We start from the raw sequence: 26126 nt of genomic DNA, 5'->3' as shown, positions 1-26126 counted from the left end.
AATCCATCATTGCCATTAGCTCGCAGATGTGGCTTGGATCCTGCAATCCTGTGGCTGTAGTGTAGACCAGCAGCTGCAGTTCCAATTCAGCCCCTAGCCTGGGAACTTCCACATGCCTCGCACGCACAGGGTATGGCCCTAAAAAGAAAAAAAAAGAGAGAGAGAGAGAGAGAAAATGAGAAGATGCAGTTCCAGGTGTTAGGCCTGGTGGTTGCCACCTCTCCTGATCTGAGTCTTGTCTAAAAAATGGCACAAGTTTGTGTCTGCCTTTAGAGATTGTTGGAAGATTCTAAATAAGTAAAATAATTGGAAAGAATACTTAGGAAACTACAGAGTGCTCAGAAATAAATGACAAGCACATCTGTGCTTGGACATCTTTCTCACAATATCAGCCCCACCAGATGGAGTCCATGCCATGGTGGGGGCTTCTCACTTAACACTGACCCCCATCAAGCCCAGCCACTAGCGGTGGTTTCTTAAAGACCTTCAGTCAGCCTTATGGATCTTATTTATAGATGGCTGAGCTGTGAATGTGGTGATTCTTATGACCCTGTAGCTCAGAGTTTCTCAACCTTAACTGAACTTTACAATCACCTGGGAGTTTTAAAACAGCTCCTCACTAAGGCCACACTCCAGATCAATTAAATCTGAATCTCTGGAGGAGGGACCCAGGCATCAATATTTATTAAAGCTCCCCAGTGGCTTCCATGTGCAGCCAGAATTGAGAAGCATTTTCCTAGCTGAGCAAAAGACAGAAGGATGCAGCTGGAAAATGATTTTTTTTTCCTCATAAAGCAGGGAAAGAAAATGATTTCCCAACACTGTATTGAGAAGAAGCAAATAGCCAACCTGGTAGATCAGAATAAGAAAAGAAATGACTAAAAAGGGTCACGGAGTAGAGTGGGTGTATCACAGCTACTTGTAATGATTATTTGATCAATATAAAACACAAATCTTCAAATTCCCTCTCCTCTTGCTCTTTTTTCCACTCTCTTCTCTTCTCCCTTCCTCCTTTCCTCCTTGGCTTTTGTTTTTCTCTGTCTCTCCCTTTCTCTGCCCCTCCCCCTTCCCTCATTTTACTAAAGGGCTCTGAACTCCTAGTATTCAATGCAGCCACTTACTCAAATCTGATAAGTTATTTTAGGAGTCTTGTACAAATGTCTGTCTGAACTTCTTCCCTGCCCCCACTCCATCCCCTGCCTCCCCCACCAGAGTGGGCATCCTTCAGCCTTTTTATTGGGCTTCGCTTCCTAACAGATCCCTATGTCTCCCATGCTCACGTGTGGGTGAGTGTGAGTGAGTGTGTCCTCCCTAGGATTTCCTTTCGTCTCTTCCTGCACATTCTAAAAATCCTATTTCCCACCCACACATGCCTGTGCTTTCTCATCTGTTTTCCAGCATCCCCACCTCCCTCTCCCAAGCCCTGGTCTCTTTATGATTTTTTTTTTTAATCTACTTTTTCTCATTCATACGTAGGCAAGCCTAATGAATCAGAATATCCGAGGAATGGGAGTTGGGGGGAATTTTAATTTTCTGGTTAAGTGGCACTAGCTTGAAAACCACTTTTATTTTATATCATTGGGGAAAATGATGAAAGAGAAGCCCAGAACTAAAGGGGTCCTTAGGGAAGACCCAAATGAGCCCTTCTAAAGGCAAAGAGAGAGACGCTTATGCAGGTAAAATGATTACCAGGTAAACCCAAGGCCTGTGAGTACCAGCACCAAGTCCAAAGGCCATCTCTCCTGACTTCTGGACCCGGTTTCCTCCAGAGCGTTCTCTCCACCTACCCTGTAGGGCTGTGGATTAACCAGGAGACCCATTAAAAGTAAAGTGCTTTTTTTTTTGTCTTTTTGTCTTTTTGTCTTTTTGCCTTTTCTAGGGCCACTCCTGCCGGCATATGGAAGTTCCCAGGCTAGGGGTTTAATCAAGACCACAGCTGCCAGCCTACGCCAGAGCCACAGCAACACAGGATCCGAGCCACGTCTGCGAGCTACACCACAGTTCACCGCAGCACCGGATCCTCAACCCACTGAGTAAGGCCAGGGATCAAACCCGCAACTTCATGGTTCCTAGTCGGATTCATTAACCACTGAGCCATGATGGGAACTCCCGTAAATTGCATTTTTTAAGTGAGCTCTCTAGTTCTTCCATAATGTCATATGCCCGTGAACTTCACTTATCCATGTTGCCAACCTTTCAGTCTGGGATGCCTGCATCTCCAGCCCATCCTGTTTCTAAGGTCTGAGATCATTTCCCTGATTAATATCTCCAGCACTCACTAGACTAAGCACCTTCATTTTAAAAATGAAAGCCCACTCTCACCCTAGAGACCTTCCAGGCTTGGTTGGAGAAAGGGAAGCCCTGTCAGGGTAGACATCAGAACACCTCCCAGAAGGAATATCAAATTCTCTCATTTTCCTTTTGTTAATTAAATATCCACTGCTAAACTTGATTTTTTTTCCCCTGTTTCCTAAATGAGGTATCGCCAGAGAAAAAGTGGGTCAATGGAGAGTTCTGACAAGTTTTGTCCCAGTTAATTTAAGTTTTGCCATATGTTCTTTGAGAAGTGTGTGCTAACTACAGGTTCATGTGCTGATTAGCAGCCAACCTGAGGATGTTAATTTTGACTGCCAGTTGCCTTGCAAGAGAGTGGAAGATTCAAAGGCAATAGATGTAGGTAAACTAAAACCTAACTCCTCAGAAAGGCCATTCCAAGCTGAGCTTTTTGGTGTCAGTGGCCTCGTTTCTTTAGATGGTGGAGCAGAGCTTCTCAACCTGAGCATCCTTGGCACATTAGGGTTAACCATTCTTTGTTGAGAGGGCCATTCTGTGCATCATCGGGTGTTTAGAAGGACCCATGACCTCTACCCACTGGATGCTGGTAGCATCCCATCCCCATGCATGAAGATCACAGATGTGTCCAGATGTTGCCAATTGGTAACTGGGTGGCAGATTTGCCCCTGGTTGAGACACAGCCCATTTAATGGCCAAGAAGGGAATGTGAATAAATCTTCAACAATAATATGTGGATACCTGGCACATATTAGTCTCTCTGAATCCACAGTGCTCTGCTTAGAGTTTAAACTGGATGATCAACTGGACTTTCTGCTCCTGAAAGTCTGTGAGAGGTCCCCTCTGTTGGCAGAGTCCTGCATGGCCCGATTACCAGAGGCCAGAGCAAATGAAGTCATGATGGATATTCCTTGATTTGAGCGTGGCACCCGTGTCATCCACCAAGAATATGGTGAGCATGTACCCTTAGCCCAGGCCGGTCCTAGGGTCTTTGCTGGGTGGAGGAATGGAGGAGAAAACTATTCAGAGAAATTATTCAGCTATTCAGAGAAATTAGAAACAGGGTATAGTGGAAAGGGCCCCAGACTGAACACCCCATGCTTCCAACTAGCTAGGTGTTGCACAAAATCTTCCTCCTCTGTAAGCCTCAGGTTCCTGTGTAAAGATAGATAAGGTCTAGATAAAGGCTCCAATACCTCGTAACCACCCTCTAAAGAATTCCTCCATCTCATCTACATCCCTGACTAAGCCTTAAGGATAAAATACGCAGGCCTTTTGCTTTGAGCAAAAAAACCAGAAACCAAGTCCCATGGAAGAAGGACAGGAGGTAGTACCCAGGCAGAAGCAAGAATTTTGCCTCCAGGATCCCTGGGAAAAAAAATATCAGAGTGGAGCATTTTTTAACAGAGAAATAAATACCTTTCATAACCCTGAGGTGGAACTCATTAGTTTGGTGCAGGCTCTCCAAAGAATGCTTTGCTGGCTCTTACCACTAGGTAGCAGGCATACACCCTCCTATGGACAAGAAGTGAAGCTCTCAGCTTGCACAGCCTCTGCCAACGCCTTAACTAATGCCTGAAAAATGCCATCACCACCTAAGTCCTTTACATCTTAATTGTGACTGATTTTATCAGATCCTTTCCAGAGTAAAAGTTTGATCATGGAAGAAGAAAGTAGGAGGATAATTAATGCTGGGATGGGGGTTGTTATATAATGTGATCCTATGTGTGTGTGGTTATATATATATATATATAACCACACACACATATACATGACAGAATAATATGTGTGTGATTATTATATGTCACATTAATGTCACATATATATATATGTGTGTGTGTGTGTGTGTCCCTAAACTTCTCTCAAAATATATTGCAGGTAACTGTTTAATAGTCATATTCCAGCTAAATCCTTATCATGACCAACCTAAATCAAGCAACATAACCACCTATCTAGAGGAGATAATTGATGCTTATTTTGACTACCCTGAAACATTATAATACCCGTTCTCCAAAACAGATATAAATTCTGGTCTCTTGGTACTATTCTCTGTGAGAAGGATGTCTGATGCCTCTCATTTTATCAGGATGTGTGATCCATCCATGCCCCTTCTAGATGACCGTGCCATACAGAATAGGTGCCATAATTGCTGACAGGTCAATTAATATAATCCAGAAACACAGGAGGCCCCTATGCCCTCCAGTGCTCTGTGTGCAGTTGCTTAGGAAACTTGAGAGGAATAACAAGTGGTGTTTGCCCCTCTAATTACTTACACATACTCAGAAATGTGTTGTTGACGCTAACTCATACCAAATGTCTCCTTCCTGAAGGCAGGGAGAAAGGTAAGGCAGTCTTACACTTTGAGTAGCTTGAGAGAATATAAAAATGAATTTTAAAAGTTTCCTTTGACCGGAACGCCCTTTGTTTGTAAAGGCAACTTTGCAGCCTTGAGAGCCTGGAGTAAGTGTTGGTCTCAGCTATGGGGGCAGGAGCTTTAGCACCAGGAAGGCCAAAGGATGAGTTTCATTTAACCTGCTCCCTCTCATACCATCTAAAAAACTACCATGGCTGAGACTGATCTGAGAGATTTGTCATTTGAGAGGACTTTTTTTTTCCCTATGTAAATATCCAAAAAAAACCCTCTATGGCATGACTGAACTTTAATCAGGAAAATACTGCACTTGGAGGGTTAATCCATCACAATGCCCAGGAAGAGACTTGGATTGTGGCCTTAAATTCTTTCCAAGGAGCACAGGACCATGAGATTAGCAACCTCTGTGGGAAGAACCAAAAAAAAAAAAAAAAAAGGTGCTACACCTTTAAAAACTAGGAGGTCGGAGCAAGTTTCTTGAAGCTTAAAGATCAATTAATTTAAGAAAGAAAAGATTTCAAGTGTCATAAAATCTTAGTTAAAACTACCGATTTCCCTTATTCTTGCTTTCTCCATCTCCCTGCCATTCTCCAAAGCAAGAGGCACAGGAGCATGAAATGATGTGTGCTAAATTCCTGTTGGTGTAGAAAACATATTTGCTTGCCTACAAACACACACACACACATACACTTAGAACATAGCTCTCTATGGCCATCATTTGCTCTCCAGATCTCAGATCGCACCACCTTATAAAAATCTTTCCTTAGATTTACATGGACTTCAGATCTACATATGTGATGTTTAGTCATATGGGAGGTGGGGGTGGCAGCAGCATATGACAAAGCACCATTATTCTCTTGCTTTTTCTCATGGCCATTTAAAAAAGAAGAGGGGGCAGGGATTCTTAGGGATAGGCGATAAATTCTCCAGTTTCCAATATTCATATTTCTAAGGGGAAGGTGGAGCTGTGCTTCTGATGTTTGCCAGAAAGGCTTTGCTTCTGGAGGCTTTCCCCATAAGCACACCAACACAGCCCTTAGTGCACTGAACAGAGCAGCTTTGGGCACTGGATTCCAGTAGCTTTCCTATGAGGAGATTAAATCAATGGAATCCAAGGATTGAATTAAATCCTTCAACTGCACTTTTTTTCCCCCAGAAAATCTAAGTTATCTTCTAGAAGAGATCTCTTTCCTGGGGTTTAATTATAGATGTTCCTGCAACCCCTGCCCTCCCAGTGATAGGCTGTTGACAATGGCATTTCCAAATGAACATTCTTAGACTAAATCCAAAGCCCCCTTCTCAAAGTTATCAAAGCACCTCTCTTCTAGAGTATTACTGGTCTAAATGGGTTGCATGCATGGTTTGTGTCATAAACTCATGCTTTAATTATAAACAAAATAAGATGAAGTTTTCTTGTCAGGAAGGATGAGCTGGTGGTGGTAGTGATGGTTTGTGAGTGTGTGTGTGTGTGTGTGTAAGAAACTCTCCCAAGGCTTCACATCTCAGAGACATTTGCAAAATATTTCTCTTGAAAGAACCTCTTAGAAGTAGTATTTTTAGGCATATTGGTTTCTCCATAGGCAGAAGAGAAATCTACTACCAATCCTCAGCTTAAGTAAACCTCCTGGTGATGCCACTCTGCATTTCAAACAGCTGATTTTGCCTCTTTCCATAGGTGCCTGGAGACATTTGCATTTAGGGAGAGGGTGGAACACATCCCCCGCCCCCCATCCCTCTTCCTGCTGTTTAGACTTCTCTCTTAAAAAAGAAAAAAGATGCCAGTCTGTAGGATCTTTCAGAGGGGTGAGCATCTGAGTTCGAGAAAGACTTCTGGACATGGACAACCTTCATTCACCAGCCGTCATTCATGACAGCTTATTTCAATCATACTTTTGCTTAAATTGTCAGTGAAAGAACCCTCCCACCCACCACGCATTCTCCTCCCTCTTTCGTTTCCCTTCACCCTCCAACTGCTACCACTCTTTAATTTAGTTCTAGAAACATCCTCCGTCTCCATGGACCTGGAAGCCTATTAAGGTTGGGAAGGGGCAGCCATTGACCCCAACACAGAAACACACTAAAACAACCCAGAGAAAGCAAGCATTACACAAGAGGGCAATCTGAGAAGAGGCAGCTTTTCTGTCCTGGGTCAACAAATTTTTCCTAGTTCAGGAATATTCGAACACAGGATCAAAACCTCATGTCCCCCACCTCACCCCACCCCCACCGCTTCTGTATCACAACCTCTGCAGGCAGCACCCAGGTAGGCATGCAGCCTGAGGTAGGATTTTTCCCACTGTTGCCCACAGTTACTAGGAGTGTGCTGTCACTGCTGAGAGCCTAAGCTTGCTGCAGTCTTAGCAGTCGACTCCAGAAAAGCCCAGCCTGCACCACCAAACATTTGGATTCTACCTTATTTCCCTCATTTAGTTCACAAAGAGGAGGAGCTGAGGGTCTTTCATTTGGGAGAGTATAGAAAAGGGCACAAATGCTACTAAGTCTGATGAAGCAAAGGCATAGGAAAATAATGACCCAGTGGGTATTTCGGGGGTGAGATTTTGATCTGATTTGAAAGATGCTTGAATTAAGCACCAAAAAAATGGTTTTTGTTCGTAGGAAAAAACTGTTTGACACTGCCTTTTAAAAAGCATTTGCAATGATTGCTGCCTTAAAGGCTGAGCATGGGTGCTCAGTCCTCCTTCTACTTGCTTACAAGTGGCTAGATTGCACTGTGTCCCCCCTACAAATAATATAAAGCGTCTTTTTTTTCCCCCAGTCCTTAATCATGTGGGCTACATCCACCTGAAAAGCTGTGTCCTTCTTAATGTTTCAAAATGAGCCTGGCTACTTTGCTCTTGAATTTCTGGGTTTTCCCCCTCTGGCCACTAGATCACTCCACCTCTCTCTCTCCTCTGTCTCTCCTTCTCTCTCTCTCTCTCTCTCTCTCTCTCTCTCACACACACACACACACACACATATACACACACACAGAAATTTTAACTGTTGCTTCTCTTTTAACACAGGTAACAATTCATTTAGGTTACACCAGTCTGTAAAAACTGTAAATGCTATTTTATTTTAAACCTTTTAGTTTACAAAAAAAAAAAAAAAATCAATGATTGGTACCTTTTTACACTCTCAGATTCCTGAATATGGACAGATCTTCAAAGGGAGGAAGGAGTTCTCATATGAAATTTAAGATAGGCTGTCCTGAAGATTGTGGGGTGGGGTTTTGTTGTGTTTTATCTCGGTTTTTTGTTTGTTTGTTTTGTTTTGTTTTTAAGACACAATAAAGCTAAAATGTCAAGTCTCTGGGAGAGATCCCCTTACAGTTTCAGTCAAGGAGCATATCAGCACAGACAGGAGACCCCAGCCTGGCGCTTGCCGGGCCGTCCCGGCTGCCCAGGAGTATTTGGTAGCGCACGGGTTGAGAGCCACTGGGGCGATCACACCTCGCATTCCCTCGCGGGCTGCTGGTGGCAGGTACACGAGCCATACTCGTTGATGATGACCAGGGCTCCCTCAATGTGGTTCGGTTTGTAATCAACGTAGTATTCCTGGGCAGACATGGCAGCCATCTGATGCATGGTCTGTTTCTGCTTTTGCTTCCTGCGCTGCGTGACAAAGCACTGTCTGAGCTGCCTGAGGCTGGCAGGGAAACACTTCCAGGAGACATAGAGCACCAGGACCACGATGAGGAAGGAGAAGATGAGGGCCATGGTGCCCGTGACCACCTTGTGGATCTGCACGGCGTTCTCGGCGTGCTCGCCGCCGGGGAGAGCCACGGTAGCCGGCTCGAGCGTGCTGTCGAGCTGCCCCTCCCTGTCGTCAGTGAGCGTGGTGGCCGGGCTGGCGGGGGACCCCAGGTCGCTACGGTTGGTGACGGCCGAGAGCAGGTGGCCGCTGGTGGGCTCGGCCCCCTCCTCGCACAGGTGGAAGGCGTACACGGCGTCCAGGACGTCCTCGCCCTGTGCGTACTCGGGGCTGGCGCACTGCAAGTTGCCATCGTAGCGCCCCTGGAAGTTGTTGAGCCACGAGGCCAGGGCGCACACGTTGCGCCCACAGTCCCATAGGTTCCCGGCCAGGGTGATGCTTGTCAGCGACTTCCAGGAGTTGAGAATGCGGGGCTCGATGTAGGTGAGGCGATTGGAGTCCAGCTGCAGAGACTGCAGGTGCGGCACGGTCTCGAACACATGGGGCTCCATGTACTCGATCTCGTTGCCCGACAGGTCCATTTTCTCCAGGTTCCAGACCCAGTCCAGCGAGCTGACCACAATGGCCACCTTGTTCCTCCGCAGGCAGAGCGAGTGCAGGGAGATGAGGCGCGGGAAGTGGGCGAAGTTCACCTTGACCAAGTCGTTGTGCTCCAGGTGCAGCTCGGTGAGCTTGAACAAGCCCGCGAAAGAGTTGCGCGCCAGACTCTTGAGCTGATTGTATCCGATGTCGAGAAACTTGAGGCTGCGGCAGTCCTGGAAGATGCGCACGGGCACGAACTGGATGGCGTTGGCCCGCATGTGCAGCGTGGTGAGCTTCCGCAGCCCGTGGAAGAGGTCGGGCGCGAGCGCCTGCAGCTTGTTGTACGAGAGGTCCACGCTGCGCAGGTTGGGCATGGGCCGGAAGGTGGTGTTGGCCAGTTGGGTGATCTGGTTGGAACTCAGTGTGAGTTCCTTAACTCGGCGCAGTTTCTGAAAGGCGTCCCCCTGCACCGAGCAGATGTGATTGTGATCCAGATAGAGCCACGTGAGCTGCATTAACCCCGTGAACTGGCCGGCGCGCAGCTCCGAGAGGCTGTTGTAACGCAGGGACAAGCCCAGCAGGCCGGACAGGTTGTGGGGCGCCTCGGTGAGGTTGAGCGCCTCGCAGTACAGCAGCCGCCCCTCGCACCGGCACAGCTGCGGGCACCCGCTGGGGGCGGCGGGCAGCATCTGAAAGCAGGCCCCCAGCAAACACAAGACCACCCCCGAGGGCCTCCTCAGCAGCCAGTATAGACAGAGACCGAGCAGCAGGAAATCCATTAGCGAGAATCTTTCCAGAGAGGCTGGAGAATGTCCATTGGAAGCGCTCGGTCAGAAATCTACATCATATTTTATTCCGAGGGAGGGGAGCGGGGGAGGGGGAGAAAAGGGCAAAAATCAAATAAATATACTGAAATAAAGAAGGACCCCCCCCTCCCCAAAGCCACACGTTCACCTCTAAGCATGCAGAAAGCTGGGCAGCATAGAAAGTTCACAGCCACGGAAAGATCAAAGAGATGGTGATTTGGTCCATGTTAGATGCTGCAGCAAAGAAAAGGGAGGAAAAAAAAATTCTTCGGGAAAGAATTTAATTAAAAAGTGTCTTACCCACCCTTTTCCAGAGAGTGACAACCTCCATTCAGCTGCTCCCTTTGTGTGCAGGCTAATTATATGCAGGGCGAGAGAAGACCCCTCTGTGTTTCCGAGGCAGCCCCGGTCCGCGGCCGGCGGATCTGGCAGGCGCACAATGTCTCACTTTGCTGCTCGGCTCGGGGCTGCAAGGGCGGCCGGCGAGGCGGGGAGGCGACTTCTAGGACCCGCAAGTTTCCCAACTACGTGCGGGAGCCGGGGCTTCGCCTTCCTGCCGCTGTCCTTTCCCTCTGCAGTTCGGACTGTGACGTTGTGGGGAAAAAAACTCCAAACTCGGGGCTCGCGACTCCCCAGGATTTGACAGTCTGGTTAATGTCCGTCATTGGAAAGGACCACTGACCGGCGCCACCTTTTACTCCGCGGAGACCGCCTGCCATTCGCGCCCGGGGCGGCTGCGGAGAGCGGGCTCGCTCATGCTTTGCGGCCGGCGGGGAGGTGCGGGCGGCGGGCGGCGCGGGCGGCGGCGCGGGGAGCGGGGAGCGGGGAGCGGCGCCCGGGCTCCTTCCCTCCGCCAGGCAGTGTGCGGCGCGAGCTTGCACAGGCACCTACTGCTCACTGAGTGTCGTAAGCTGCTCACGATTGTGCGTCTTCCCGGAGCACCTCAGACATGGGCAGATTGAAAAGGGGTGGGCAGAAAACCAACATTTTCCCGAAGCACTAAAGTAATATATGTTCTTTGATAAAATGGAAAACACTTTCAGCTTTTTTGGTCCATTTTTCAGAAAGAAAGAAAAAGGGGGTGGGGAGAGGGGATGGAGATAGGGGCTAGCATCATCAATGACAAGATATATCCAAGTGGGAGACTGAAATATTCTGTCCCGCTCCCCCTTCCCCTTGGGAAATGTTTCCCCTCCCCCTTTAAAGCTGTCTACGTGTAAGAGATACGTAGGAATCTGTAGCGAAATCAACATTTGGTCCTTTGCTGTAGAAAAGCAACTTGAGAGAAGCTACAGGAAAGCAATGATTGTGGGGGCTTAGCTAAGATTTTTTTTTTTTTTTCCTTGCGGTCACTGGAGTTCTGCAGTCGGCCAGCCCTTTTAGGTGGCGGATGGGGGAATGCTTTCCAAACTCAGCAGATTTGGGAAGCCATCCTGGTCTCCGCGGTAGGAAAGCCAGAGTGGCAGGGAGTCTTCCTTGCCTGAGATCCCGCCGGGGTTTCACCAGTCTCCATAGATGTCTGTGGGGTCCCGGTGGATTAAAGAAAGATTCTGCTGTCTGACACCAGGAGGGCTGACCCTGACCTGCTGTTCATGGTGATTACAGAGCCCTGCAGTACACTCCACTCCAAGATGATGTGAGGGAGAATAAGCAGAGAAGGGGTAGTTTAAACCCTAAGGAAACCTACCTCTTTCCATACACTCACCCCTACTTAAGCTTTGAGATTGTTACCACATTGTGTCTTCTGAGGATGAAGAGAGATATTTGCCTGATTATGTCCATTGCCAATCATTTATGGATGGGCTCCTTAAGCTTCTTATGATGAACTCTGTCTTTGTTCCAGCTGGTCTGGAGAGGGTCTACGTTGCTATCGTCAGGAACCTGTTGGTCATCTGTTAAAAAAAAAAAAAAAAAAAAAATGACAGAGAAACCCTTCTGGAAGTGAGCAGACAAGCCTAGCTTCTTGACAAAGATGCTCAAGGATGTTTTTGTTTATGTGGATCTCCAGCTTCTCTTTTTGAATTCCCATCATTTCTGTCTCTTACGAACTGAAAATAAGTGGGCATTATCAATAGCTGTACTCATGTTGATAAGAATGAAGTGAATTACCAAAGCTCCTGGGTTGGATTGGCCTTGGGCAGGTAACGAGGTTGGTCCTTACATCCAAGCTGAAGATACCTACCAGTGAAATCAAAGTCACCGAAGACTGGTGGTACCTTTCAGGAAAAGTCATATGAACAGGGACATGAATCATTCCTTTCTGTGTTTATCTGAGCTCTGCCCTGGTCATTCATCTCTGAGATGCATCATTTGAATGGAAAGAAAACAAATGTGAAACGTCCTCAACATCACATCTTGTCTTAGGAGCTAAAAGAGACATTAGAAGATCAACCTCCTTAATTTTGCCCATGAGAAAACTGAGGTACAGAGACATTGGGTGATAACCCAAGGTCTCACAGCTCGTTACTGGCACCAATGGGATTTTTTTCCCTGTCTCACACCAAAATGGTGGTCTTCCTTTACCATTCTTGGTGGTTGCCTCTCTACCACTCTTGCCTCCTGCCTAAGGCAGGGCACCTGCAGGTCTTGTCCTGGCACCTCTGAGGAGCTGCGGAACACTTTAACAGATAAACAATTTCACCATCAAGTATTTTCCCCTCTTGCCAAGACAATTATTCTTGACAGCAGGCTGGCTGATTGAGCCATAAACTCTAAAGAGTTGGGGAGCTGGGGCAGGCAGGGGTAAACATTGGCCAGCCATTCAGCAAGTATTTTGAGTACAAGCCACCCAATCCCTATGGCTGCTAGGAAGAAAATTCTCCTAATGCAAGCAGTTTGGCAGAGTGGTGATAGAGCCTGCCAAATGGGCAAGAAGAGGTCCCACTCTGGATGTCACTTGATTTGTAGAGCTGGTACAGAGAGGCAGAAAAGAGTTGAGTGTTGGCAAGAAGGAAAGAGAATAAAATTAAATTCACTGCATTTATATGTGAGTTTTCTTCTAAGTATGCTACTTAAGACGTAGAAGATGCGTCTAGGCTGTAATTTAAAAAACACCAACATATATATGTGTATATTATTTATATATATATATTTTATATATATATATATATATATATATATATATATATTGCTTTTCACATTATTATCCTGCAAATCACTTCATCTGGATGGTATGTTAAACCTTTCCCACTTCTAACATGGCAAGTCTGCATCTTTTCTACGGCTTTAAACCCCTTGGCAGAACCATATACATTAACAGATTGAAATGAGCTTTATTGAAATTTAGCTATTCTAAGTCATCTAAGTTGCAGAATCCCAATTTATTATGTATTTAAAGCATACCAGCCCTGATTAAATCAATGCAAATTAGGTTAAATAAGAACAACATGAATCAAGTGTTTCAGCAAAGTTGAGTCGAGAAACGACAACTTTTGAGTCACCACAGCAAGTTGATACGGCTGTTTTTCGTGAGTTCTAATTTCATGCCTCTTAGGGGCCAACACACTGAAAAGTAAAAAAAGGAAAGAGCTCACCTAAAGTTCTCTCTCCCTTTCCTCATGTTTGATCTTTCATATCTCTTTGCCTTATGTCTTATAGGAACATCTGATTCCTGGTTTACAATTTGAATGATTGTATGTAGATATGAGTGATCTCTTTTTCTGGAATAACCACAGGTATCTGTTGGTAAATGTCCTCTTCAGTGTTGGATGCTGATTAGAGATGCTTAACACACTTTCAAAACACCCTTGAGGAGTTCCCCTGGTGGCCTAGCGGCTTAAGGATCCAGGCTTGTCACTGCTGTGGCTCAGGTCCCTGCTGTGGTGTGGGTTCAATCCCTGGCCCAGGAACTTCCTTATACCACAGGCAGAGCAAAATACCAAACCAAAGCAACAACAACAAACACCCTTGACATTGTCCATATTTCTTTGGGGAAAGAGATTGAGCAGGTGTTGCTGAACTGCCTTGGGAGCTGGGGATCAAGAAAACCACCTCTATGGAGTTCCCATTGTGGCTCAGGGGCTTTAGAACCTGATTGTAGTCTCTGTGAGGATGCAAGTTTGATCTCTGGCCTCACTCAGTAGGTCAAGAATCCGTTGTTGCCACTAGCTGCAGTGTAGGTCACAGATGAGGCTCGGATCCCGAGTTTCTACAGCTGTGGTGTAGGCTGGCAGCTGCAGCGCAGACTCAACCCATAGCCTGAGAGCTTCCATATGCCATAGGTTCATCTGTAAAAAAGGAAAAAGAAAGGAAAAGAGGGAGGGAGGGAGGAAGGAAGAGACTTAACTCAAGCTATCAGGCCACATGTGATTGGGAAGTGGGTTAAGAAAGGATAAGAATCTTGAAAATGTAGTTCAGCAAATGGGAAGGAACTTGGGTACATGAAGTACGGATGTGATTGCCCAAACACAATCGGGAACTAAGAGGAGAGAGAAAAGTGAGCTTGGTGCAGGTGGAGAGGCCAGAAATACAGCGTGAAGGAGGGAGAGGTGACTAATTCCTCCTCTCCCTAAACCTTAGACAGTAACCTTTGCCTAATAAACCTTCCTGCTTTTTCTTGGCATTTTATGTTGTGACATATTGCCGGGGGGCGGGAGGGGGGGAGGTCACATACAGTTTTGTTTTGCTTTTTGGGGAATATGTTGTACCTCTCCCTTTTCATTTCAACTGAAGACCCCCCTCCAGTTTGTTCATTTGAGTCCAAATAGTTTGTAAACCAAGAGGGCACAAGGGACAAAAGTCTGAAATGAGCATGCATTCTGAGGATTGGCTTTCCACAAGTAGACTTTGGCAGTATTCAAGGAAAGAGAAATTGAAGTGATGATTTTAATGTTCAGCCATTGCTTTGCACCAGCTTGGACCTTGATCTTTATGTGGTTGTCTTTAATTTTCAGTAGCAGTGAGCCATGGCTTTTCTTTAGAAGGAAACATTTAGAGGGAGGGAAGGGGGGTGGGAGTTAGAGTTTCAAAAGGAGAGAATTAACTCCGTTGTCCCTGTGGGCACACAGCGTACAGCTGGCATTTTACAGATGGCCTGTGAAGATGCACGTGGGACCAAACGGTGAAGGCTCCAAGGCTTCTCCCAGGATACCTCCTTAGGAGGAACACAGTTTAAAAAGAAGGTCATGGAGTTCCCGTTGTGGTTCAGCAGGTTAGAATCTGACTGGCATTCGTGAGGATGCGGGTTCGATCCCTGGCCTCGCTCAGTGGGTTAAGGATCCAGCTTTGCCACCAGCTGCAGTGTAGTTTGCAAATACAGCTCATATCCAGTGTTGCTGTGACTGTGATGTAGGCTGGCAGTTGCAGCTCTGAGGTGACCCCCTAACCTGGAAACTTCCATATGCTGCAGGTGTGACCCTAAAAAGAAAAAGAAAACAAAAAAAAAAAGAAGGTCATGATTCTCATCAAACATTATCCTCCTCTTACAACAAGTAATAATAGGAGTAACACTAAGGCAATACCTACTATTGCTCAATGCATGAAATTAAGTCGAACAGGTAAACCAGACATACAACTACTCAGTGCTGTCCTCCTTGGGAGGAAAGAGAAGCAGACACTGAGGGAGTTTGCTGATAATCTTTATTTATATATCACACAGTGCTTGAGAGTAAATGTCTCTAGAACATACAAATGAAAAAAGCTGGCAGGTCAAATGGGACCAATGCTAAAAAGCTTCTTGGAAGGAAGTAAAGTTTATTTATGAAGTGGTTTAAGGACTCAAGATGTAGGCTCACTGACAGAAGGGCCGGGCCTCGGGAAAGGCTACGTACAAGTAGGGGAACTGAAATGGTTACATCATGATTCGTTAAGAATCATGTCCTAGTCCTAGGGGAGAAGAAAATGGACAGGGACAAATGGAATTTCTTTGTTGGGAGAGAAAGGAAGTTATTAAAGGGCTTCCAAACATTCCCTCTATTAAAACCATGAATGAGTTCCTGTTGTGGCTCCGTGGTAACGAACCCAACTAGTATCATGAGGATGAGGGTTCGATCCCTGGTGCCACTCAGTGGGTTAAGGATCCAGTGTTGCTGTGGCTGTGCTACAGGCTGGCAGCTGCAGCTCTAATTCAACCCCTAGCCTAGGAATTTCTGTATGCCACATGTGTGGCCCTAAATAGGAAAACAGACAAATATGTGTGTGTTCCCCAGATCTAGTTTTCCCTTGATCTGGTTTTACAAAAGCTGACAATAAACCAATTCTGCTTTATAGGATGCACCTTATGTGGGGTATGTCCATGAATCTAGGTATGTGATCCACCTTGAGAAACAACAGCACAGCTTAGTGTAATAACTTTTAAAGATAACCATTGCTAATTTGATGATTATCAGTTGCCATTAAATGAATTGTCTGTTTTGTTTTTTTGTTTGTTTGTTTGTTTGTTTGTTTGCCACACCCATGGCAAGCAGAAATTCCTGGACCAAGAATCCAGTCTGCACCACAACAGTGGCTCAAATCCCAGAAGTGACAATGCTGGATTCTTAGCTGCTAAGCCACCCGGGAACTCTGTACAATTCTTTTTTAAAAAAAGGGCTTCCAGTGCTGTACTGAATTTTTAGGTTGCTATATTCTTCTAAGTCTCTAATGCTGAAGACCTTAGAGTTATCTTTGACTCATAACAAATACCTGGTTAGTTCTAAAAGCCTGCCCTGCTTTCCCAGACCCCTCTCCACAAGCTTCCTTTGCACTGGTATGCACTCCCATCCTACCATATTGCACCTGACTGCTGTACAAACTCTCTCCATTTTTGCTTACCTTCTTTCTAGCCATTCTTCAAGGTTGATATCAAATTTCCTCCGTGACGTCTTAATTGATTCCTGTGTAATGTGATCCCTCATTCTTCTGAACTCTGTTAGCAGCTTCCTCTACCAACCCTGCTCCTGTTCACTTTATATGAGTGTGACATTCATTTCTAATTATAGCATTTTAGGACTGAATAGGACATTAAACATCGTGGAGATTCGGAATAAAAATATTTCACCTGGGGAGTTGTCTGGTGGCCCTACCGGTTAAGGATCTAGTGTTGTCACTGCTGTGGAGTGGGTGGGATTCCTGACTCAGGAACTTCTGCATGGCTAAAAAACTTTTCATTGGGGTTCCTTGCTTTGCCATTTTTTCTATTCGATCCTGCACAGGTCACTCCATTATCAATGAAATCGGACTAAGGATGGCTGTCTTAAAGGATTCTTGTGGAAAATTCAATGAGATCATGTATATTAGAGTTTTGCAACTCAAAACTATAAGCTTAGGACTAGCAGCCTTGGAGGATGTTAGAAAGGCAGAAGCTCAGGTGTCTTCTTAGACCCAGTGAATCAAATCTGTATTTTACCATTAGCTCCAGGTTAAAATTAAATTTTGAGAAGCATTCTATTGGAGCACTTACAAATTCTAACCTGAAAATTTAACCCAGGTGTCACTAAAGTCCTAGTTTTATAATTAATATTATAAAATTAAGTGATAACCCAAGATGGGTGGTAGAATTTGAAAAAAACTCCAATCTTCTGAATTATTTCTCCATCCTATTCGATTTAAAACATATAGAATGCAAGGTCTCTGTCTGGCTCCGTACTTAGCACTTAGTAGGGCTCTTAATAAACTTTGGTTTTCTATTGTTACAGCAGTAGGTACAGAGCCCTTGTTCACTCTAGCTTTAGGCATCTCCCAGCTCATATTACATCTCAGTTTTTCTTATCACTATCAATCTGTATGTGTTTCTCACAGATGTTTAAGTTTCACTTTTTTTATTATAGAAAAATGACAAATAATAGTTCCCACTGTGGCTCAGCTGGTTAAAAAAACAACATAGTGTCCATGAGGATTCGGGTTTGATCCTTGGCTTTGCTCAGTGGGTTAAGGCTCTGGTGTTGCCCCAAGCTACTGTGTAGGTCACAAATGTAACTGAGATCCAGCGTTGATGTGGCTGTGGTGTAGGCTTCAGCTGCAGCTCCGATTTGACCCCTGGCCCAGGAACTTACATATACCGGTGTGGCCATACAAATAAAAAAAAAAAAAAAGACAAATAGGAAAAAACAAGAATAGATAAAATTTGAAATGACCATTGTCACCTAAATTCAACCACCCGTACAGAGATAAACTATTAAGTTTTGGGTACATGTTATTCTAGAATTTGTCTTACTTCACATATATTTCTATTTTCTAAAAATATGATAATATTATAAATATTACTTTGTAACTTTTTTTTTTTTAATTTTGTCTTTTTAGGGCTGAACTCTTGGCATATGGAGGTTCCCAGGCTAGGGGTAGAATCGGAGCTGTTAGCCACTGGCCTATACTACAGCCACAGCAATGCCAGATCTGAGCTGCATCTGCGACCTACACCAAGCTCATGGTTATACTGGATCCTTAACCCACTGAGAGGCCAGGGATTGAACCTGCATCCTCATGGATACTAGTCAGACTTGTTTCTGATGAGCCACAACAGGAACTCTCCGTAACTATTTTTTTTTTCATCGTTGACATTTTCCCACATCCAGAATACAGCCTGCTGTGGCTCAGCTGTAGCAAATCCAACTAGTATCCATGAGGATGTGGGTTCAATCCCTGGCCTCACTCAGTGGGTTACTGTTCCGGCATTGCCATGAGCTGTGGTGTAAGTCACAGACACAGTTCGGATTACGTGTTGCTGTGGCTGCAGTGTAGGCTGGCAGCTATATAGTTCCGATTCGCCCACTAGCCTGGGAACTTTCATACTTCTGTACGCAGCAGGTATGGCCCTAAAAAATAAAATAATAATAATAATAATAATAATAATAATAATAAAGAACATAAATTGATAGGATCATCTTCAGTGGCTACAAACCATTCTAGTTATTTTGTCTTTCTCCTTTTTTTTTTTAAACCAGTTAAGTTGTTTCTGTTTGTTTGTTTGCCTTTATAAAATGACTGGGTTCAACATCCTCCTACATATACGACTATAAACTGAATGCTTATGCCCTCAAAATTCAGATATTGAAACCTAGTTCCCATTGTGACGATATTTGGAGGTGGGACCATCAGGGGTTATTAGGTCATGAGAATGGAACTGTCACTAATGGAATTCATGCTCTTATGAAATAAACCCCAGAGAGCTCTTTGGCCCCTTCTGCCACGTAAGGACACAGTGAGAAGGGATGCCTGTGAACTAGGAATCAGGCTCTCAAATCTACCAAATCTGGAGGCACCTCTATTTTAGACTTCCCAGTCTCCATAACTGTGGGAAAGAAATGTTTGTTGTCTGAGCTACTCAGTCCATGGTATGTTTGTTATAGCAATTTGAACAGACTAGGATATAGATCCTTGTACATTTGATCAATGGTGTTTTTAAATATTAATTCTAGAAGTGATATTGATATGCAGACGGTGAGTACTTCTTAAGACTTTGCCGAAGTTCCCATCATGGCTCAGAGGTATAAGGACCCTGACTAGTATCCATGAGGACTCGAGTTCTATCCCTGGCTTTGCTCAGTGGCTTAAGGACCCTGAGTCACTATAAGCTGCAGTGTAGGTTGCACACGCTGTAGCTCTGATTTGACCCCTAGCCTCATGGGTGTGGCCCTAAAAAGACAAAAAAAAAAAAAAAAGACTTACCCTGTGTAAGGCCAGATTGTCCTTCTGAAAGATTGTCCATGTTTCACCCACAACATTTTTCCTGAGAAACTCCACCGCACCATAAATAAAAATACCCTTGGTCCCCTCTTCTTCATCTGCCTGGGACACCGACTAAGATTCCTATGGGAATATGCTCTGGGTGCCTTGGATCCATTCTTCGTTCTTATTCCCTTTCCCTCCTTTCTGAAATGCAGATTAAGGGCTGGATTTTACAAGCCTTTCATTCCTGTATCTTATTAAGTGGCTGGCCAGCCAAATTATTTTCACAGAGGTGTTGTTGTCTGAAAATAGGTTAATGTGGTGTTACTTAAAATACCCTAAGGAGGTAAGAATGTTTAAATATTTGTGAGATGCACTAGACTCTCCGCTGCTCTTTGCGATTCACAGTACACTATTAATCTCAATCACAAGAAATCTTGTTTTTCATGGTTTCATCCAGTTATTTGGGACATCTGTTAACACCAAACCAGAACAGCTTTGGAAGCACTTATTTCCTTGGGTGTCCACAGGTACGTTTGACTTTAACTTGGCTCTCACTGTACCAAGAAGCGATTCTGACGTTTGGATTTTAAACACTACAGCAGGACCCTGGTGCAAAAATCTGTTTTCTGTCAGGCCCCAAGAATTTATGGGGATAGCTGGACAACTACTGTTCTTCTCTTTGGTATTAGCTAGTCTCACCTCCTCATCCTAGCCACGGATAATGGAACTGATTTCATTCTGTACTAAGTTCTGGCTCTGGTACATCTTGATGTTTCAATATCTTATTTTATAGAATTTTTCAGATGGTGCTAATTTTGCCTTTGTGGAAAAATGAAACCTAAGTATAAACTTGTTATTTCCCTGCTTTCAGGACCTTTCAATATCTACCTCTAAAGGCATGGAAGATGATCAGATATGAGTAGCCGTAAATAAAGAGTATAGGAATTGCCCCATAGCACTGGTAAACATGCCCCCTTTCCTCTTAGTGCAATCTGGCACAGTGCTGGGTTTGTATAGATTCTTGTGGAGTGAAGTTTATTAACTGGTTTGAATTTATTGCTCCTTCTTAAGTATCAGTTCATATTTTAGAGGCTACATGAAAAAAACAAACAAAAACCCTGGTGGTTAAAACTATAATCATTTTATTTAGTTCACAGTTCTTTGTGTTGAGTCAGGAGATCATCTGTTTGGACCAGCTTAACTGTGCTCACTCAAATGTCTGCATGTAACTAGAGAACTAGCTGGAGACAGGATCCTTTAGGAGGGCTTCACTCAAAGGGATGGTGTTTGGCAGGCTGTTGACTGGGGCACCCTGCTTCTCTCCCATGTGACCTTGCATCCTCCAGCAGGCTACCTTGGGTGCATTTGTGTGGTGATTGAAGGCTTCTAAGAGCAGCAAGAGAGAGCAAGCCTCCATGCACAAGTTGTTCTCCGGTCTCACCTTCTGGCACGTTGCTGTTGTCCATTGGCCAGAGCTAGTCACGTGGTCATCCTGAGTCAAGGGGTAGAGAAAGAGGTTCCGTCTCTGCATGGGAGGGAAAGAATTTATCATCACTTTTGCAGGTTAAATGAAATAGTACTGGCTTAATGTTCTAAGTATGAAATACTATAAAGTAATTTTTGTTTCTTTTTTTTCTTTTTTGCTTTTTAGGGCTCTGCTTGCAGCACATGGAAGTTCCTAGGATAGGGGTCCAATTGGAGCTGCAGCTGCTGGCTAACGCCACAGCCACAGCAACATGGGATCTGAGCTGCATCTGTGACATACACTGCAGCTCATGGCAATGCTGGATCCTTAACTCTCTGAACAAGGCCAAGGATTGAACCTATGTCCTCATGGATGCTAGTTGGGTTCATTACTGCTGAGCCACAACGGGAACCCCGGATTTTTATTTCTTAGCCCACGAGACAGCATCATCGATAAGCACCAAGGACCAGCAGCAAAGACATCACCTTGAGATTATTAGAAATGCAGACTCTGAGACTCTACTCAAGATATACTTGAATCAGAATCTACATTTTTACAAGATCGCCAGGTGTTTCATAAGCCCAGTAAAGTTTTAGAAGCACTGTATCTTTTCTCTATTCCTCATAATTCCCTTTCCTAGGTTGCTGTGTTCTCCTGTTGAGTGATAGATCTTTGATTTTTAAAGGTGCCAGAACTGTTTCCTCGGCACAATTGAAACAGAACGAACACAGGTTTAAACAGTAAAACAGGTTGCTTCACAGCATGAATAGCTAGAGAGAGAGAGGCTATAACATTTTTCTGCTCAATTGTCCTTTGTCTATAAAAATAGAAATTTAAAATTAAAATCACAGTACATAAATATTAAAGAATTTTGTATTTAACTAGGAAGCACCATTTAGCTATTAGAACAATTTTTTAAAGTAGAAACAGCAAGGCACATAGTTAAGCTGACTTTTTATTTTCCTGAACAGCTGCTTAACTGGACCTTGGCTTTCTGAAGGTTGAGAGATTGACGGTCCTGTCTTAAGACAAGTTAGGCTTTCATACAGGTAATAAGACCAACAGAACTTATTAAGCATCTACCAAGTGTAGGCCACTGGTCTAAATTTGTGAAAATTAAGCCTAGTGTGGTGGATTCCCTTCATTTTAGACCCCAGAAGTGAGTGGGTGGAGAGTAGGAAGGAATAGCTAAGCTTTCAAAAATATAAATTTATTTCACCAGACTGAGAACAAATACCTTTAGATAAAGGTCCTAGAGTGAGAGTTCCTTGGTGGTCTAGTGGTTAGGATTCAGCACTTTCACCACTGCAGCCCAGGTTCAATCCCTAGTCTGGGAACTGATTGCATATCAAGCCATTGCATGCCATGGCCAAAAATCAATCAGTTAAACAAAGGATCTAGAGCTCTACTCAACTTTCTTTTGAATGGAGGAATCTGGTTATGATGACCAATGCTCTCAAGTTTTCCTTTTTTTAAATTTTTAAATTTTTTTATTTTTTCCATTGTAGTTGGTTTACCGTGTTCTGTCAGTTTTCTACTGTACAGCAAAGTGACCCAGTCACATACACATTCTTTTTCTCGAATCATCCTCCATCATGCTCCATCACATATGGTTCCCAGTGCTATGCAGCAGTCCCGTTTGTCTTTTACCTCAAGGCTCAACAGAAGGGGAAAAAAAAAAGAGAGAGAGAGAGAGCAAAAAATTTTGCTTATAGCTAATACTCTTCAACATATATGCTTTTGGGGTCCTGTTCTTGTGCACCAGTTAGGAGTTAACAAGTATCTGTTGAGTACTTAATATATGCAGGTGCATTCTAATCTGTGAATAAGACTAACTTTGTAAGCAAGCAGACATAGATAATTTTTTTAGATAATGAAGAGCTAGGGAAACTGAAAATAGAACAATATGGAAGAGAGAAATTAAGGGAAGGGGGCTATTTTACCTCAGATTAGACGATGTTTCCTTGAAGAGTTGACATTTGAGTTGAAACCTGAATGAAGTGTCAGAGGCAGCCATTTAAGGCTCCAGGAAATGTGCGTTCCAAGCAGAGGAAACAGCAAGGGCCAAGGCCTTAAGTCCAAAACAAGCATCTGTTGAAGAATCTGTGCAATGGCTAGGGTGCTGGACCCTGTGAGATGGGATTAAAGACACAAGGAGGAGGGTTCCTGTTGTAGTGCAGTGGAAACGAATTGACTAGGAACCATGAGGTTGTGGGTTTGATCCCTGGCCTCGCTCAGTGGGTTAAGGATCTGTCATTGACGAGAGCTGTGGTGTAGGTTGCAGATGTGGCTTGGATCCCGCATTGCTGTGGCTGTGGTGTAGGCAGGCAGCTGTCACTCTGATTCGACCCCTAGGCTGGGAACCTCTGTATGTCGCAGGTGCGGCCCTAAAAATTAAAAAAAAAAAAAAAAAAAAAGACACAAGGAGGATCTTGACACAAGATTCACTTCCTTGAAGGGCCAATGTCCCTTTTGATCAATCTTCACAAATGTTCACCAGCATCCTCATCAGCTCTACCCAACATTATAGAATAGTATCTCAGGCACTAAAGTAAAGCACTTTAATATATAAAGTCCATTTATTTCCTAAAGTTCTATGAGATTCTGTCACCTTCCTAATACATACATGGAAATTAGGGCATTGAAAACCCAAGCCACTCATCTGAACACAGTTCAAATTTGTAATAAGAGACTTTTCTCCATTCCCTAGATCCATACATGGGACAACTAAAAGGGCTGGGTACCAATCAGCCTTTCCTCTGTGTAAAAGCCAAACCTGATTCTTCTACAACCTGCCTTTCCCCCAGGGTTCATCCAGAGTAAATTCAACAAAAAGGAAGATGGGGCAATTTAAATTATCCTCCTGGATCCTCTCTCAGCCCCCTCCAACCATCTGTTGCTCTTTGTGTAGAAAAAAGAACAGAACAGAATACCAACGACCACACACATTCAGAAATCTCACTTGGTATGTGGGAGTCTAGATTCATTAACAAGTTCCTCAGACTCTCCCTGCACTTACAACACCAGTCTAAACATAATCCAGTGAAGTCATGAGAATAGGTGACGATCAGCTGTGTGATGCTGAGATAGAACGTCTAAATTCATCAGCTGCTCCTTCCTAGTGTTTTCTATTTCAAGTAGTTGTTTGTTCAGCATCTTTGAAGTAAACGATGCTCCTTTCAATATTGCATAGCTTCTGCATTGTCCCTCTTATTCCAACCCTTTTTAAATCCCACTTCCTTTATAAGGGCTTCCATTCTCCAGACTGTTCACTTATCCATTCACAAATCCATATAGACACCCATCCATTCAGCAACCATGCGGTGAGTACTTCTCTGTTTCATTAAAGTACCAGAACATTTAAACTATTTTAGATAGTACTCCATTATTTGAAGAGTTCATTCAGTAGTGAGGAATCACTCCCAGAAGTCCATATTAATCCCTCGTTTCTTTGAACAATGACTCATCTAAAATCTAAGTGTTCTGTTAAATGCATCTAAAATTGCTATCTAGTTGTTTCTAAACCTCCTCCCCTATTTCCCCCCCACATTTCCTAGGCTGAAATTTCTCAAGAGGAAAATCCAGATTATATATCTGGTATAGTGGGATGTCCTGAACATAGAGTTGGAATATCCGTGTTTAAATGCTGGCTTTGCCACTTGCTAACTCTGTAGTTTTCACATACATTCCTCCAGTATATAGAGAATGAAAATCGGTTTGGGGGGATTTCTAAGATCCCTTTCAGCTCATAAGTCAGTGAATTCTAAAGTACCTAACAAGGGCTGGAAAATGGAAGGAACACAAAGGTGTTCATAGCTTATTTCAGAAGATTCTAGTTCTAACCTATTTATATGATGGGTAGGCTTCTAACTGTAATGCAGCATTGACACCCATCATAGGTGGAAACAGAGTAAATATAAAAACAATCTCAAAATCATATTCGATCCTTTTTGTGAAGCCAGGCTTTTGAACAGTGTCTTCAGCAAAGCAGGGATTCTTCCCCAGTCCATAGAGCAAGAGAGATAGGAAACATGCTTGTTTTTGCCTCTATTGGGTTGCTGCATGTTACACTAGACATTCAACATTAGCGATATCAGAATGGTCCTAGAAGAAGAGTCAATGTTTGTTGAATAATTCATAACTGGTGATGAAAGGAAGGCAGGATGTTAGGGGTTCAGTGCTGTTTCTGTGAGTTACTGTCAAAGGGAGAGCTCCATCTTTCAACAAACCCTATTACAGATGGGAGCCTGGTCTGGTGGTAGCCCTGTCTATTCAAACAGTAGTCTTGAGTTCCTCTGACCATTTGCATAGGTTAACTAGGTTCAGATAATTATAACTCTGTATGGGTAAATACTCATGTTTTTTTTTGGTTGTTTTTTTTTTTTTTTTTTTGTTTGGTCATGCCTGTAGCATACAGAAGTTCCCCAGGCAGGGAAGGAACCCAGTCCACAGCAGTGACCCAAGCCACAGCAGTGACCCAAGCCACAGCAGTGACCAAACCACATCCGTAACCACTAGGCCGCTAGGGAACTCCAAGTACTCATTTTAAAGATAGGTGATTTTCTGAAAGAATATCATTTTATCTACTTGATTTCAATATAATTGGTGTTTGAAGGATGTCTACAAATTTGGAATGTTTTTAATGGAATTCAACCACTTCCTTTCAATATAATTGCCTAACAAGGGCTGATGGATACCAACCAGTCTTTTGCTGTTGTTTCTGTTTCAAACAACTAAATAGTTGTTTGAGGAAATATAACTGGCACATTGCCAAACTTGCCACATTTCTTTGAGCCCAAAGTTTGTTTCATTACATAATACGGTACATCTCTCTTATAATTGTTATGAACATTGCAAAGGCTTCAGAAATCTTTTTGAGATCCAGGTGTACCACTCAGGATGTTATTCGACCAATGTGGAAAGCAAAGTACTGTTTACTTTGATGGTTTTGCTCTTTCAGAATCCCCGCGGGCTGAAAAAGAAAAGCAATACTCTTTGACTCTGGTGATGTAGATATAGTAAGGCTATATCTGGGTCTCCAATTCCAAAATTCTCTCCACTCTGATTCCACTGCCATCCAGAACATCCTCCCAGCTGTCATAAGCAATCTTGATTTATAAAGTAAACTACATGACATTTACCACCCACCTGACTGCAGTGGTGTCAGGAGGGTTAAAATGAAACATATTTAAAAGCCTTTCAGAAACTTTTGATGTTCTGTATAAAGACAGTAACAACTCATGAACTAGGTCTCCTCTGCAGCAGGGAGAGTGTCTCTTCCTGTAGCCTGCTGGTAAGAAATGAGGCAAGGTTTTCCACCCAACTGTTTCAGGAACAGATAAGGGAGGAATTGCATGTTATAAAGTAATAA

At 43.9% G+C, this 26126-nt stretch overlaps 2 protein-coding genes across 15 annotated transcripts in view; one reads left to right on the top strand and one right to left on the bottom strand.

Annotated features, from left to right (window-relative positions):
- Positions 1–26126, top strand: part of CTNNA2 (catenin alpha 2) — a 1217074-nt gene that overhangs the window by 823694 nt on the left and 367254 nt on the right. The gene's annotated exons all lie outside the window — the stretch shown is intronic.
- On the bottom strand, positions 7721–10604 carry LRRTM1 (leucine rich repeat transmembrane neuronal 1). 3 transcript variants are annotated; one of them, XM_005662417.4, is made up of 2 exons: positions 9854–10604; positions 7721–9737 (listed from the first exon to the last, which is right to left on the bottom strand). In XM_005662417.4, the coding sequence occupies exon 2, from the start codon at positions 9676–9678 to the stop codon at positions 8110–8112; it is 1569 nt and encodes a 522-aa protein (XP_005662474.1). In that variant the 5' UTR covers positions 9679–9737; positions 9854–10604; the 3' UTR covers positions 7721–8109. The 3 variants fall into 3 exon arrangements, with proteins under 3 accessions (XP_005662474.1, XP_005662475.1, XP_003125000.1); XM_005662418.4 differs by having other exon boundaries at positions 10006–10604; XM_003124952.7 differs by having other exon boundaries at positions 10010–10604.

This window comes from Sus scrofa, chromosome 3 (assembly GCF_054392235.1).
Source record: "Sus scrofa isolate SSC_HxYL_T2T_F1_AM1 chromosome 3, Sscrofa_HxYL_maternal_Yorkshire_Landrace_v2.0, whole genome shotgun sequence".
In the NCBI taxonomy this organism is placed as follows: Eukaryota; Metazoa; Chordata; class Mammalia; order Artiodactyla; family Suidae; genus Sus; species Sus scrofa.
The sequence above is the reverse complement of the archived record's forward strand: the minus strand, read 5'-3'. Positions and strand labels throughout refer to the sequence as shown.

Excerpts from the sequence above, each read along its gene's own strand:
- LRRTM1 (XM_005662417.4), bottom strand. The coding sequence starts at position 9,678 with ATGGATTTCCTGCTGCTCGGTCTCTGTCTATACTGGCTGCTGAGGAGG.